Consider the following 17170-nt stretch of genomic DNA (forward strand, 5'->3'; position numbering starts at 1 on the left):
TTTGACAGTGTCCTTCACCCCAAAAGGAAAACAGGAGATTCACAGCTTAATCTTTGTATTTGTATTTAAGTTATTTTCTGAACAGTTAAAAAAAGAAAAACCACACTGTTACCATGATCCTAGCTCAAGTGAACATTAGTACATTAACTACACATCACCGTAACATAATCACAAAATTCAAAGCACTCATTACTTAAGAATCCAGATAACAAATATAGCAGAGTAACAAACAGAAAACTCTGGAGAAACCATGTTCTTTCTCACCTCTCCCACTTCCACACCCACCTCAGCCTGAGCAGGCAGGAGTGATGCAGCATAGGCTGGCCTGGCAGGCATGCAGCTCTCCTAAACGTAGTGATGTAAAATGACTGGGAGAAACAGGATCTGTTACATTTTGCTGAGGTCCACATTATTTTTCTGCCATGCTAAAACTGTGGCTAGGCTGAGCTCTACAATGCCTCACATGATAAAGACAAAGTAGCTGAAAGCAAAGTTTTACGCTCAAAAGCAGCTCCAGATTTTCACACTGAATTCCCCAAATTCTCACAGCTAACTCCTTGTAAAAGCCACTGCAAAGAGCCTGGGCCTGGCTGGCCTGCCTTCCTCCTGCACGGGAGCTTTGCTCAGACGTAAACCAGTGCTTGAGTACCAGCAGATTAAAACACTTTGCCTGTAAAGGCAACGAATTGTTATTCATCATACAGGTATGAGCAGAGCTGCTCTGTGATGAAGACTGGTATTTCATGCTGATTTTCTGGCCACAGCTGCACCTGGTTCCTGCTTGAGCAGAAATCAGGGTATCTTTTAGGGTGGTAGGCTATAAAAAAAATAGGACCTATTCAGGAGTTGGCTACAATATATAAAGGTTGTACATCCATGTACATCAGCATTCTTCTGATTTTGAGAATATCAGCTTAGCATTACTAATGATTAACCAGTCTTGCCAACTCCCATGGGATATCTGCTGGACAACAAATGTGGAAGCCCACCAGTCTTTGGGAGCAAGCACAAAGTCATGGGAAGAGTCTTCCGACAAGACAAAGGACAATTTATTCTGGCAGTGTGTCATGGCTCACCTTGGGAGAGACGCTTTGGGAATTTGCCAGTTGTTTGGCTACACCTTATTTAAAAAAAAAAAAAAATGGGGTGAGAGGGAAAGGAGAGGAAGCCAAATGCAGAGCCTCAGCAGGCAGCTGTTCCTGTCAACCCGCTGCTGGGGTTGTGGAGAAGGAACATGCCCAGGGGACCTGCTGCTTCTGTGAGTCTGAATTAAAAGTGAGGACAGAAAGACCGTGGCTCCCTCATTGCCAATCAATCCGGTAGGGACTTGACAGCAGGAGGATGAAGGGATTTCATATGGAGACCTCCTCTGGGGACAGCTGGGTCACTTGCTGTTTCCCCCTCCTTCTGGGAAGCTGCTGCTTATTGCTTCAGGGGGAACAACAGTAGGGCAAGGCTCAGCATGTCAGATGCATCATGCATGCCACTTGGAGACCCTGGCAAAGTTCATTCTTCTCTTGGCAAGTGCAGTTTAGACCATTCCTTTCTCCTCATGCTCCCAGTGCAACCTAAAAGGGGCATCAACACATTCAACAGTTGGAGGCCTTACTTGATTACCTCCTGATGACTTTTGACGTTCTCATAGAAAACCTCTATTCTTCTGAGTCAACTACACAAGCCAAGAGATTTATTTTCAGCATCGTCCCCACTTCTGTAGAGGTCCATCTCCACCCCCACACCCCCTCCTAGCTTTCAATCACTTGCGTGGTCTCCTCCTTTTCCTCCCACAATTAAGAGCAAGCCTGCAGTAGGAAGACTGGCTGCTCCTTCTTGCCCGCTTCTCTAGCTAGGAAGATCTCCTAGTATTTGTGATTTATCAAACACAAATATTCCCCACCCCTCTCAGCAAATTTAGGAATCATCAGCCACAAAAGGCAGCTCTAAAATGGTGTTAAAGGAAGCTAACAAAGTTAGGCAAAGAGCCCAACCTGAAAATGTGCTTCCCGTTGGAGCTGGGATGCCAAAAACCTCAGAACCAAGCCTGGAGCTCTGCTCAGACTGAGAAAGGAACATGTGGCAGGAAACACATACCTGGGAGTGGAGAAATGCACATGATACTCTCCAGCTTTTTCAGTGTTCAAAAAAAAATTAAGAAAAAGAAAAAAGGATCCTTTGGAGCAGGAGCAGGTGGCGGGTAGGTAGAGCATGGTGGTCCAAGTCAGCTTCCAGTTTAGAAACAAGTGTAAAGCATTTCAATGTTTCCCATGATCATAGACTTCTCAACTTGTCACCTGAATCCTTCTGTTCCAACAGCAGATGTGTCTGTCCCTGAACGTTAACGGGGAGCAGAGGGAGCTGCTCCAGAGGAGACAGCTGCAGAAGTTTTCTTGCTGCAAATTCCTTCATGTAATTTTCTACCTGCATATTTTAAAGCAAGCTGTATTCCTCTGAGGATGAGAAATATTTGCAGCAAAACTGTGCCCTATTGCAAAGGAGTCCAAGCAGGAGATGGTGTGGCCATAACAGATTGTCCTGCTCTGAATGTCCCACACCTCCAGTACTTTCCATCCCATAGTCCAAGGGGGAAGGCTAGTGTGAGCTTCCTACTTGCGGGAGAAGTGCCGATCTCTACGCAGCCGAGGTATTTCATTTCATTTCAAAGCGATGTGCAACACTTAAAGCCTACAGACACTTCCAGCCCTTTTTTATCTCCTTTCAGCAGGCACGTTCTAGTTCTTTTCATTATAAACTCTGCAATTACTCCAACCTGGCTGAGGGATTATCCATCCAGTTCATGCTGAAACCTCTCTCTCACATGCACTCTTGCACACTCACACACACACGCACACATATCCGGGGGTGGGGTGTGGAGTTTGAAAAAGCCACTTTCTTCTGACACTGGGAGATCTACTTACCAGATTGCTCCTCCCTGGGTGCACAAATAAACACCACCAAATGTCAGGCTGTGGCAGTTTCAAGTTCAAGTTAGATCAGTTAACTTCAGTCTCCTTCTTAGCTATCAGAAAATTTGTACAACTCAGGGAGTGGGGTAGGAATCCTCGCCTTTCTGCAGTTCTGTATGAAGTACCCAGACACAGTCCCTTCTTGAGGGTAAGACACCATTCTTACCATGTGCCGAAAATGGATTTCAGCTGTTGCTCACTAACTGTACCTTAAACAGCCCTATACAGCAGAGTTCAAACTATGGTACCACTTGAAGACCCAACAGTGCTTAGAAGTTACAGAATAGCAGCATGGAGCAGCAGGGCTATGACAACCAAGGACAGTCTGCAATAGTGTTGTCTCTGTGTTTGGCCAGCCAGTCTTCCGGTTCTCCCAAATTCTCTCAACTAGCAAAATAAAATGCATCCTTGTAGGTGTTGGCCACAAAGATGCAATTAAAATATTAGGAAATTCTGCAGCCTTCAGAGGCTGGAGTAACAGGTGATTGTTTTCTACAATAACCTAAATGTAAAAGACAGAGGATGACCAAACCGAGGAAAATAACTATTAAATCTGCAGCCAAGGTCATATAAACCCCTGTTGATATGCAACCATGCTGCAAACCTTGTAACAACTGATCTTAAAGGAAGTGTTCAAATAAAATTAAGAATAAGACTCAGAACTTCAACTCAGCAAAGTTTGGGATGTAAACTTTGATCCTCTCTGCTCCCTTGCCACCTTGGCTTTGGGACTGCAGTATGCCTGATAGTAGAGCTGCCTGAAATCCCAAACAGTGTTCCTAGACTTAAAAGTAGTGCCAAAATTGGTTGTGGATGAACTTATTGTTCTGACTCAGAACTTTTATGACTCTGCAAAGGTAAGTCACACTGTCAGTGTTACCTGAGCAGAGTTGAGTTGTTAACCTGCTTGACTCTCTTACAGTAATAGTTCAAACAGAAAACAGGAGTGTCGCCACATGCTTTGAGACGCTCTTTAGAACTGATTTAGTCTTTAGGCTCAATGAAAATACAGGGAGCTGAGTGCTCAAACTGCTGCCCATGTGCTTCAGGAACTGCACTAGGTACTCCCCAAGCACCAGCTTTCCTTTCCTCCGTAACTCCATCGCCTTCTTGTCTGTCTTAACTGTCACCAAAATGATTTAAATCCTCTGGACTGCTCTTTGGGGACTCTTAGCCCAGCTCCTTGCAAAATTTAATTGGTGGAAAAAGCGCATCCCAAGCAATTAGAAACAATGCAACTGTTTCCCCAGCAAAGTGAAGTTGATGAGAATAGCTTTAAAAAATTTCCCATCTGCCAAGTTCCAAGTTTAGTGGGTGTTAACAAAGCCTGTTTAAAACCCCTCCAGCCCAGAGACGAAGGGCCCCGGTTTCCTACTGTGGGATTGGAGCAACTGCCCACTAAGGCAGTGGGGGTTATTCAAGATCTACAGTGGAAGATCTGGGCCCAAACCTGGAATGGCCAGGAACTGATTTACAGAGTCTTTCCTGATCTAAATGCAGGCCTGCTGCAATTCCTTCCAGCTGTGTAAAAAGAGCTGTTTTCCCCCAGACCCCTCTGTCTAGTTCAGTGACATGCAGAATTATTTCTCATGTCCCTCCTCTTTAGGGCTATTTTTATCTTCTGAACAATGGCAATTTGTAAAAGCCTCAGCTAGAAAGCAAAGATCCAGCTCAGCTATCAGCAAAGGGACTAATCAGCCTGTGTCCCTAAACCGCAATGCAGCATGACCATAGGTTAGAGAAGCACACCAAAAGCTCTCCCTCTGAAGGTTTTCTAGCAAGGCCAGACCCAGAAATACTGCAGAACTGGCCTGGAGCCCCTGCTAACTGTAAGGACTGTTACATGGCCATACTCATTTTACCCATCTGCCATCACCATGGGACTGTGCATTTGCTCATTCACGTGAGCAAAGTCTTACTGTCACGGCCAGAGCATTCGTGTAGCGTCTCTGCTCTAGGGTGGCTCGATCTTGAGAGCTCCACGAGGTTTTTAGCAGCCCCCTCTTCCAGCACCCAGCTACAGCCTCTCTGAAGGGAGTAGGAATGGAAAGAAAGCAGCAATGTCCAGCTTTCCTCCCCACCCCAGCCTCAAACTTCCTCCAATTTACTAAATGATTCGTAAGCCATCAGCAAAACATTGTCTTCAGGGAGAACCGCAGAAGGAAGATGGTCAGACAATCCCTTTGCTAGTGAAATACTGCCCTGGGCCAACATTTCATCTGGGGCAGGGGGTACAGGATGTCAGCCCCAGTCCATCATGCTTGGGACTTTGGCAGAAGAGAGTTTAACTTTTCATTGACTAGCATTCCCCAGCCAAGCAGATGTTAAGGGAGACTATAATACACATCCAGCTTCCAAAGGGTTAGCATAGCAGGCAGGAGAGGAAAGAGATGGATTTGGCTCATAATAGTCAAATTTCAAGGGTCCTCTCTCCACAAAAAATAGGTCTGCAGTCAGAACAGCCAAAAGCCGCAGGGAAGTTGGGGGGGGGCTGGTCTGGCTGTTATAACTGTTTCTGTTGCTCTTCAGAGCTGAATGCTTTTTCAAAGGCCTAGCAATGGATATTGATTTCAGTCTGAGAGTAGCAGCCTCCTCCCCACCCACCCTCCCACCCACCCCAAAGTGACTCTCTCAGCAGGATGCACTGTGGCTATAAGTCTTCTGCTTAACAGCAAAGCAACACATTCTGGCAACATCTTAAATATATTCATAGGACATCTGTGACTGGGTTTGGAGGGGAATCAAACAGGGTAAAGGGAAGAGGAGTGAACAGGAAGAGGGGGACGAGGGAGGAAAGGGATGGGAAGGTTTAAAAATGTTAAGTGTTCATGAAAGATAAAAGTCATCTTCTGATATAGCAGCACTTTAGCAGTCAGCCGCGCTGAGTAGACCCTGTCTGAGATCAACCGCATGCCAACTTTGTTCCAGAAACAAGTCTGAGAGCCTCTCTCTTCAGCAAGTATTGGTTACGTGGATAGTTCTTTTGTCCTGGCATTGGCAGATAATTTAAATACTGCAGCTGAAATGAGTCCTGGGAACAAAAAACAGAACAAACCAAACAAACCCCATTCGTACTAAACCTTTTAATGATTTAAAAGAACATCTGATTGACCAGAGTGTTTGAGAAAATCAGGACGACTGATCTGACAGCTCTGGAGCATCACTACACATTTACCAAACAGACAGGATACAGGATGTGCCCCATGACAGAGCATTTTCATGGGAAAACGTCACTGTGGACACCCCTTTGCAGAAGCCTGTCAGCTCTTCTGCCATTTTTCTCAAGCTATTAACAGTAATTGTGCACGTACCTGCCAAGTGGGCAATCACTGTTATCCCGCTCCATTCATAGACATCAAATCCACCCTACAACTGACCCAAACATATGAAACATTATGTCCTCCCCACCCTGTGCTGGCCAAGACAACAGGGTAAGGTGATGAGCAAACCAGCCTGGCTCTGATATGAACAATTTAACACCGTGCTATGCTAGAGAGAATGAGGGCTAGGCCCTATCAGTAAATGATTTTGCACATTGATGCATCTCGATTAAATTTGCCTGGGCTTGTGCCTCAGTGTCTCCTCCCCCAGCCAAACTGTTCTCTTGAATCAGCTTGCTGCAGAGTGAGAAGAATGGTCACCACTTCGGAGGGAGGGAATAAAGCTGATGCTTCTTGGCAAAACCCTCCTGCCTGATGACAACTGCCCAGGGTCAGGCCATCTGCATCCCCTTGTTAGGCAGCAGCTGCTCTACTCGCTCTGCAGAAACCCTTCTTCCTTTTGGACAGCAGTGATAGCTGATTTAACTATTGATGATGATGGACAGAGGAGGAGCTCTTCACAGGAACTCACAAGGTGCCACATGCCACAAATCCTAAAATAAGTCCCTGTTCTAAGGTATTAAAACCATTCCTGTCCTTTTACAAGGCACCGTAATTACTGTCCAACCAAGGTGAGAAACACTGACAGACTCACTAGTTATTCAAGCAGCATGCTTGCACTACATCCAGTGTCATGTTTGAGCCTCATTTGATTATTTTTTTTTTACCTGTGCGAGTGTGAGGTACAGTGTAGTGTTATTTATCTTGAGATGTAGGTGTATGTTCTGGACGGGGAACGAGTGGATTCTGCTTGGGCAGCTGGGTCGTTCAGAAAATCCCAGATGAGGATGGTGTCATCATGTGAGCTACTGACGATCTGGAACTCGTCAAACTGAAGTCGAAAGACTCTTCCAGAATGCTCCTAAATTCAAGTGGGAGACACAGCATGTTACTTCACAAACTTGCTGGCACCTGGGATGGAGCAGGGAAGATGAGCTTGGGCTTGGATTCTAGTGTTAAATTAATTTCTCAGTAATCCCCACATGACACACTGTGCATCACCATTACATAGTGTAAATTAAGCCCTCTTTCAGTGAAAAGGGTTTGTCATATCTGAGTACTTGGCTCTCAGGAAGTTTACATTACAGTTATCCTGTTACTCCTTAAATCCCAATAATGGACACACATTGTGTAGAACAAACCAAGCTCCCTCAACCACACAATTCAGTCTGGCAAGGCTGGTAGAAGCACTGTCTTCCTTGTTCCATGGCAAAAGATTTCCCTGAAATCACAGCATTCCCAGATGCAGTTAGGTTACAGGGGGAGAGATGAGAACTCTGCATTCAAGACTTGGCACCATTGACACTGCTGAAGAGGAAAAAGCTTAATACTGGAGGACACTAAGGAGCCTGTTGTAAAGTCCAGTGACACAGTAATAACTCCTCTTAAGCAGTTCTAAAAATATGAACTAGAAAGGGCATTCTTTATAGGCAGTTTGCATTCTGCTCTGAGGCTGAGTGAAAATCGCATGACAATTTGGCAAGAGTTCAGACTGTAATTAACAGGAGGTAACGGCAAGATCCTGGATATCACATAGCAAATCCACTATGCTTTCCCTTTTGTGTTGCCTGTTTTTTCTTGGTGCTTACATTGCCGCAAGAGTGAGCAGTAGCCTCTTCCTTGGCCAGAAGGGAACAGAAACCATGCAACTAGGATGAGCCCTATCTCTTCCATGAATACATATTTCTCTTTAGTGGTCACATGTCGTAAGAAGCTTAGGGTCATGAAAAAAACACGTCTTAACATTTAGACGAAAGAGAATTGTTAGCTACTAAATGGGAAGACTCTGTCTTATGGCAGAGGACTAAAAAAATACAGCTTGGTTTGCAAAGCACAACAGCTGCTTTCAAGTGAACCTCTGAATCTTTAACATTAACTGACAACATGCACACACAAAAGTCGGATTCTATTTTTCAGATAAATTTTAAAAAAGGTCTAATTATTGGAACCTTTATGATCTTCTAACTATAACTTGAATTTGTCTTAAAAACTTCTTACAGGTTTCTGTCTTCCCACCTATTCCAAAAAGAAATGTTTTTCCAGAGTCTGTGTTGTAGCATTGAAGTGAAGAAGTTCTTGCTAAAAAATATCACTACAACTGTCAGATCCACTGAGGGATAGCTCACAGAGACACTGAGAGAGGGGTACTTCCAAAACTCCCTTTTTTCTCCCAGTCATTGTGGGCTAAGTAAGGTTGCCCTAGAAGTTCCACATAGCACTTGCATTTGCTGTTGCATTGGTAATAAGCAGAACGCACACCCTAAGCTGAGGCCACAAGGACCCGGACTCTTGCTCGTAAGGGAAGCTGAACTGTGTGCTTATTCTGTGCCTGGAAAGCTTCTGTCAAATTCATGTGGCCGCCGTTCCAGCTAACGGAAGACAAAACTGGAAGGGACCTGGCATGCAGCGAGCATTTGTTATCTGTGCACTTTCCTCCTACTGTTTGAAAATTGAACACGAGCAGCAGGAGACTCACGATGTTCATTGTGCAGCCAGGTTTAATTTTGGAGGCCGAGGGAAGAGAAAAAAAAAAAAAAACAAACCACGGGTAAGCGGGTATAAGGACGCCCTGTTGTCATAAACATGAAAAGTCCTAAAAGCACCACAACAGTTTCCTCTGCCTCCCCTCTTTTGGCCCCCTCCATCGCTATCAAACAGGGATTTATGAGTATCCATGTGTTGAGATTCCTACAGTGTTTCCATCCCACCGCTTCTGATTTATAATATAATTAGCTGGGGCACTTTGGCTGTCCACTGCTGGAAAATGCAGAGGAAATCACACCAGTTAAATTAAGTCTACAGGTTACTAGGCACACATTTGTCTCAGGCTGGAGCAGGAACACTACTAATACCAAGCTGAAGTCTTAGACTCTCAGGGTTTGTGCTCATGGGCTCAGAGTTGTTCCTTAGTTTGGAACTGGGTGGCTGATGACAAAGGGTTTTTCTGGATTTCAGCCATGAAAGTATTTGCAGTTCTATTTGGCTATCAAGAGGGTTTTTCAACATAGTACCTGCAGGCATCCAAGGCTCTCACAGACTCTTACTCCACAGCTTATGGTCCAAATACATGATTGGAAAAGAGTTAGCATGGCTTAATGATCTACTGTCTGTCAGCTGAGTCACAGTAACCCTCACAGCCTGCACCAAATGTGAAGCAAAATACTTTAGCGAAATCTACAGCAACAATAGCAATTCAGGTGGCCGATGAGTGTGCAGAAGGTCAGCTAGCACAGCTCAGCTGGTGAGAGGTAACCGCACTTTTAGAGAATCAGACAGCCTCGGTATGATCTTGGTTTAGAGCACAGACTACAGTCACATGCCACAGCAGGAAATGGTCTAATGTATACCAACCCAAACACTTCTTAGCTAAAAAATAAACACGTTTAGTACTTCTTTTTCAGTGAGAATTTGATACTACATTGAAATCTTCCTTTATCTCCAGCAACAGTGCAAGTTTTTTGGGGTGAATGTGATGGAGGAATGCTTATAGGAACCATCCCATGGCCTTGGCTGTACTGGCATTTTTCTCACAACTTTCTCACATTATTATAAGACCAGTGCAGAGCCACTGTTAAGCATGACTGTGAATGTTGTTAACACTCACACAATGACATTTTAACCATCATCAGACCTGCACTAAATACCAATGGATGGCATGAAAGTAGTCGCTGCTGTTTAAGGACAAGGCAATTTCACTGTCTGTTCCAGTCCTTACCTGCTTTTTTCTTAAACATCCAAAAGCCAGTTAAAAGCAATCCCAAGGGTGTTTTTGTTCTTGTTCCTCAAATTTGGAATGCACTACTTTTCTTTAAGAAATTTCACGTCAACAATTCAGACAACTTAGTACTACATCATCAGGTACACATTGGCACATGGATTCCAAGAACAAGAAGTCTCAAAAATGGATTTAGCTATTAATCTCAAAACACAGAACAAAACTGTTAAAAAGTGAGTGAAAACTCCACAGGTTCTAACTTTCAGTGCTTTATAACTTGCAACATTAAAAAAAAAAGTTGGACACTCAAAAAAGACAGACCCCTAGAAATTATTTCTAGATCCTGTAGACTGGGACTAAGCTGACTTCAGTTTTTATGGCTCAAGATAGCCCTGATCAAGAACACTTTTCTGCCCCCTGCAAACATCCCTACCAGAAGCTCTTACCACAAGGGTTCGCAAGCAGAGGGTCCCTGCTGGAGCACGGGGGTCCAAAGCAGCCACAAGATCCCATACTTTAATTTTCCTAGTCGCAAAAAAATAGATAAACACCATGGCTCTGTTAAAGAGAAAAGAGCAAGTGCTCACAGAAGAAAATTAACTGTTAGTACAGCTTAGCTAATACACCAGTTCAAGGAAAATTACAGCAATCCTTCTGAACCTTCCCCTTTGTAAAGCTTATAGATCTTAATGGGAGAAAAAAATAGGCTGTCAACAAAGAAAAACACATAAAAAACAGGTGGTAACAACTAACAGAAACACGTGGGAGTGCAGACACCTAGTCTGTAATGGCAAATAGACCAGAAGACATAACCACAGACGGGAAAGATTGTTCTTACCAGTGGTTCAGCTAGAAGAGGTTTCAGGTTGAGTCGGTTAGATACTCCTACAAGCTAAAGGACTGGACCACACACATCAAATCACACTGACTTATTTCAAAAGAAGAAAAACAGGCATACTTTGTAGCATGGTCCTGATTTACTGGCCTTGAAAATGTCCTCTTGGTATGACAGACAAGGAGAATAATATTTATAAGGAGGATACAGCAAAGTGGGATGTGAGACACTGATACAGACAGGAAGATGCAAGGTATTGACTGCACTGACAGGCTCACCCATCATATGCCCCACTGACTATCCTCTTGTTATCAAAGCGTATGCATCTCACCAACTCTTCATGGCCTTCCAGTACTCGTAAACATGCCCCACACTCGATATCCCAGAGTCTGGAAGAGAGTACAAAGAAGCACTAAGAATTTTTTAATATCTGATCATTGCAACTAAACATTTAGTCTTTGCTTGTAGCTAATGGAAACTTGGAAATAAAGATTATGATGGAACAACAAAGAAGAAACAAACTACATTCATCACTCCTTTTCCTGCTGTTAAGCGGATGCATGCTTTTCAACATGACCCTGTTATGTTACAGTATCACATGGGAAATGAGTCAGAGATCCAAAAATTTTAAGACCAGTTGTGTCTAGTATCTACTGCTCTAGTAACACATGATATCTCCCAGAGATATCCCCTCATCTTCACAGTGAGCCTCATAATTTTATTTTACTGAAATTGGTTTTTCATAGAAGTATCCTGCCTTGATTTTGAGACATTAAGAGAGGGAGACTTACCAATCCCCTTGGCAGTTTGTTCCAATTGGTATGATCACCTTCACAGGGCAGGCGCCCCTTTCCGTACCCCTACACGCCTATTTCTGATTTGGAGATTACCATCAGACAAATTAAGACATCAATACAGTGGTGAAAGGTGCAAGAATTAACAAACCCTTTTTATTTGTCATTTCGCCCACTGAAGATATGTTTACTCTGTAATCTAGGCACCTTATGCATAAGGTAAAATGGGCACTCTGTGTTTATTGTAATGCACTTTCTTCTTGCTCTCAAATAATTCCTGTGGCTCTCTGCTGTTTCTAATAATCCAATATTTAAAAAAAGTTCTGGCACCAAAATACAGTACACTCTATCCCAGTAAGAGACCCAGCAATGTGTTATTCTCTCAACTGTAAATATCCCAGAGTTTTGGGGTTTGTGAAGGATTCTTAGCATGGAGAATAAATTAAAATACATTTACACTTGCACACTACCTTGAAAAATATTTAAGAAATGCTTGAAACAGTTACGAAGCAAGTCTATTTGCTTTCCATACTTCTGTCAGCTCTTTGACATGACTCCCAATTACCATGGATAAAAAAAGATTATTTGCCTACAAGAACTGAAATTCTTTGACATGTATGATCTAGAGGTGTTACACCTCTGGCTGAGATGGACTCTGCTCATAGAGGAATCTTTTAATAGCAGTACCTGCTGCGGCTCCATGACACACAGCTGAAAGTAGCAGTCACAAATGTCCTTAAATGGTCATCAATTAATGTTCAGACCAACATGAACTTCACAGTAGTGAGAAATATGGGTGGTTTGTGGAATTTCTCAGGATGACACATCTTGAAGCAGCACAGCTGCTGAAGGGTCAGGTCACTTTTCTTTGAGAGACAGACAAAGAAAGAGAGAAACTGTCCCCACATATTTTACTCCTGAGGTCCCCTGGGGAATAATCCAGATCCAGTGGATCTCTGCCCAAGGTTGGTGGATAATGGTTGCAGCTGTCCTGCCACGACAACCTGCTCTCACTTTGGACAACAGAGGAATGAACGGAACTCTTTCGTCACTGGGAAAGGATTTCTCTATGCACACGTTTGAGGCCAACGAGGAGCACAAGGCTATTCTTTGATCCATGATGTTGATCTTTCAGGGATCTGTGAAGATCCCAATAGTTTTCACATAAGTACCAGCACACCAGTCAAGGTCAGAACAAGCAACTCCATGGCAAAGGTCAGCCAAAGGCACTCTGGCTGGTCAGAGAGCATTAAGTCTCTCGGGGACTGTAAACAGGATGGACAATGCCAGAAATGAACTGGTGCAGAAAGGTTTGAAGAGCAATCTTGTGCCAGGAACTTTTGTGCCATGTGTTTCCATTCCTTGCCATCAATCCTGAGATTGCCAGCAGCCCTAGGAGGCCGCTTCACACTAATTCAGACCTGTATTTTCAGGTCCCAGTTTGAGGGAATGAGATCAGTTTGAATCTGAATGAGATTAGAAGAGAATATCATGTTCCTAGCCGCGTGGGATATGGGCCTTCATGTAGAAAAGGAATAACTGCTATGTAAGAGCAGAACCTCCTAGCAGAATTGGTGCCAAGGGTACCTTCCAGATTTGATAACCTTCTCAAATTTCTACTTTAAATGATCAAAAGACTAAATAGTAAGAGAACTACTCTTAAGGCTTGAGAACTAAAAATTCACTACAAAGCGTACGCAGTCAAAACCACTACCAGTCTTCCCTCCTACAGCTCTGGCAGAACTTCTGAAGGTAGAGGGAGGTCTGCAAATATCTCAGCCTTTAATTCACTTGAAGTCCCAGCAGAGCTGGAAGACATACAGAAGGCAGGTGAGCCTGAATCCCCATCTTCTAGAGAGAATGCTGTTTGTCTAAACAGTCCAGTACCAGATCCCCACGTGTACACACACCGGAGGTTGAATATACACATATAAATCAACCACTCTTTAAAAATTAACCCAAGATGATGTAGTCTGTTTCTATTTTCTTGCTCCAAATTCTCCCTTTTTAAATTTTTTTCTCTACCATGCTTGTTTGCAGCAATTAAGAACTTTGGCCCTAGAGGCTAAGATACTGAAGTGATTGGATTAAACTTGATGGATCAGTTTCTACCAGATGGAAATCAGCACAATTATAGTGATGCCTGTGTAGCTGTGTTCTCTTACACTGGTGAAAGTTCTCACCTAAACCAAAACCTAAATAATTTTTATACATGGGGTCTCTCTACAGAAGAAAGATATTGATTTCTCAGCTACTTCACATGTCCTTATGTTTGCAGTTGCAAAACTAGAAATGAGAGTTATCTTTTGGAAAAAAGTTTTCCTGCAACTGAGGAATGACGAACTTCAAATTCTGTATCATGAGGCAGCCTCCACTAAAGGCCAACACACAACATCTGGCATTTTACAGTGGATTAAAATCAAACATGTAAAGCACTAAACCACCCACAAAGATGACTTAGTAATCTGCCCTTTCTTAATCACCCTTCCACTGACTTGTGCCCTCTGCTAATGGCTGGGAGAAAACAATGTGACCAGGTAAGCCTTGTGCCTTCTGCTCACACAGCTGACAAACTTGACTTCTATTAAGATTCACTGCCAACATTCCTGAAATTCTAGCACAATTTATCTGTCAACTAGGGATTTTGTCCAATGTAAGCATAAAAGTAACTGTATTCCTCTTTAGCATTATCACTATCTTGACATTTATTGTTATTAGCAAGTCATATTTTAGATCCTTCCCTAACTGCTGTAATATTTAACTATTTCCCTACTCTAATTCTGAGACCAAGTTTCATAGTACAGTTGCAGAGGGTTATTTTTTTCTATTTGAAGTGCAGGAGTTCTCCCCACGTGCAAGTGGTGCTACAATGCCTGTAATACATTTTCCCATGATTAAGAGGCAGAAGTTCCAGCTCTCTTGGTCATGTCTCAGACAGTCCTACACTAAAATCTGGCACAATGACCTGGTGATGTCAACGAAAGGACCACCATTTTCCTACAGAACGCAAAGCAGGGAGGCAGCACGTTGCAAGCAAAGTCCACAGGCAAACAGTAGCGTGAATCATTCTCACTGAGGAGAAATTATTACTGACATGCAAAGTGAAGGGTTTCTGCTTGCACTGTCCAGCTTTCAAGTTTTATCAGAAGGCAGACAAATATTTAAAACAAAGGCAAAAGGGAGGTTGCTCTTACTCCTGCTTGCACCACAGAGCCATTTCCCTACGTCACATACACTACTACTCAAGTTTGCTCCATACACCCTGAGATTAGTAGGACATCCCTCTACCAGCAGCTACAGGATGCAGGGAGAAATCCTGACTCACAGTACCAGAAGGAGTTAAATCTCAGATTGCAAGCAGGGCAGCTGGAGAAGTGCAAGAGGCAGCAAACTGAACTTCATGCTCTAAACCAGCTGTTCCAAACTTAACCAGGTGCCAAGTACCACAAGAAGTGTTTGGCGAGAGCCCAGGAGGATTTCTGCAGAGGATTAAATGCCTCTTACTGCAAATCTGACCCCTTTAACTAGACACATAGCCCAATTAAAATATCACAAGAGGACATCACAGAAAAGCAGTACTTGCCAGCTCCTTCATACACCAGAATTGTCAGAGCAATGCAACTTGTTGATTAGTATGGGACTCTTGAGATACAGAGGATGAAAGACAACACAGTAAAACAGACTTCTAATATCTCTTTGCAGTAGTTCCCAATGTTCTTTACCAAAGAAAGCATCTTTCAAAGATGACAAGGGTACAGAGCACTTCGGTTGCCTAACCTCTGAACATCCCAGGGAATTAGAGACAATGTGCTTGCACAGAACTCTGCAACGGGGAGTGTGTCTCTCACCTGATAGTATTATCTGAAGAGCCGCTCACTACTAGCCTGTCTCTGTACTGCAGACATGCAATGCCTCGTTTGTGGCCATTTAAGGTGCGCACAAATTCGCAGGTACTAGTGTTCCATACCTGTGACAGGAAGCAGGGAGGGAACCACACAGAGACAAAATTATTAAGATGAGACTAACAAAAGCTGGTATCTGTATGATATGTAGGTGCATCCAGAATGTTCTTAATTGAAGATGCTATCATTAAGACTGGGAAAATTACCCCTCCAGTGACTTGTGACTATAGTCTGCAACTGTTAGCAGCTTGGGTCACTGTACACACAAGATTTTTGCCACACCATAAGAGAATCAGTTTCCAGAATGAGGCTTTAGCACTCTCAGGCTATGATTTAGTCTACACAGGATCTTGATTTTCCTCAGTTTTAATGCTGCAGACTGGGATCATAGCAGTAACACTTCGGTGACTCCTATCCACTCACCTTCACTTTTGCCCCTATTCTGCCCTCTGACAACTGTTCAAATGACTGATGCTGAAACAGATTATGGAAGTGGTCAAGTTGAAAAAGAACACAGAAGAAAAAATTCCTTTTTCAACTGCATCTGTACCTGGATCTGATTTTCCATACAGCTCTGTAAAGTTGTGCAAGCTCAACAGAGAAGGGACGAGTGGAAATGAGCAGCAGGAAGATCTTCTAAAGGAAGATCTGTGTAATAACTGCCAAGGATAATCTTCCCTGTCTGGTCACTGTTCTTGGTTATTAAATACCCCAGTGCTGCAAACAAAAAGCCTCTGAAACACCTCACCTTTATAGTTCTGTCACCTGATGCTGATACAATGTACTTGTCATCGAAGTCCACTACATTGACGGCAGCTCGGTGCCCTACTAGCACCCTCCTCAGTGTGATGTCTGTTGGTGAAGCCATGTCCCACACAGCAATGGAACGGTCTTTGGAACACGTCACCATCATGCCGTTATTGAAGCGGAGGTGCAGTACTGCTTCGCAGTGGTGAATCAGTGTATTCAGCATCTCACCTGCATTCACATCCCACACCCTGCAGTTTCAAATTTCAAACCAGAGAGAAGAGAGTTAAAAAACAGTACAGTGAATTTTCTGCAGGGCAAGAGGTGGACGGGAAGAGGTAATTGACACTCTAGCAATATTAGAGAAGGAAATACCACAAGTTATATCTACATCTACTAAATAGTTCATTAAAAGATGTATTATATCAACCTGTTGATTATGCATACGTTGAGACAGTCCAGCAGTCAAAAACTCTGCAATGCAGTTAACACCATAAAAATAACCCAGCCAGGAAAAAAGCATCCTTTAATTAAGGGAATTTAGTGCTGAGGAAAGGTGTGAGATTGATGGCCTTAAAGACTGATGTTTTCTGGTTCTGTCAGTCTACCACACACTCCACTTCCAGTCAATGAGTACTTAATCACGACCTGTGGAGAAGCAAGTTCAGTAACTTGTTTAATTTTTGACCTCTCTCACAGGACTATCAATTCAAAGGATAATTTATACAGAAGCAGAAGACAAGATAATGCTTTTCAAACAAAGGTAAGTAATTCCCACAAGTTGCACCACGAATTGCATTTACCCTGCAGTGCATCTGGTACACAGCCACATTC

The 17170-nt window shown here is 43.3% G+C and overlaps 1 protein-coding gene across 7 annotated transcripts in view; it reads right to left on the reverse strand.

The window, feature by feature from the left end:
* Window positions 1–5604: 5604 nt before the first annotated feature.
* The window catches only part of BTRC (beta-transducin repeat containing E3 ubiquitin protein ligase), a 118676-nt gene continuing 107110 nt past the window's right edge, over window positions 5605–17170 (reverse strand). For 6 of the 7 annotated variants that reach the window (XM_074831142.1, XM_074831137.1, XM_074831140.1 and 3 more), the window contains 6 exons: window positions 16338–16587; window positions 15536–15654; window positions 11172–11282; window positions 10505–10583; window positions 7012–7205; window positions 5605–5994 (listed from right to left, as the gene is read on the reverse strand). In XM_074831142.1, the coding sequence (XP_074687243.1) occupies window positions 7044–7205; window positions 10505–10583; window positions 11172–11282; window positions 15536–15654; window positions 16338–16587 (721 nt within the window). In that variant the 3' untranslated portion in view covers window positions 5605–5994; window positions 7012–7043. The other variant, XM_074831143.1, reaches the window with a different exon arrangement.

Source organism: Strix aluco, chromosome 7 (assembly GCF_031877795.1).
Source record: "Strix aluco isolate bStrAlu1 chromosome 7, bStrAlu1.hap1, whole genome shotgun sequence".
Lineage (NCBI taxonomy): Eukaryota > Metazoa > Chordata > Aves > Strigiformes > Strigidae > Strix > Strix aluco.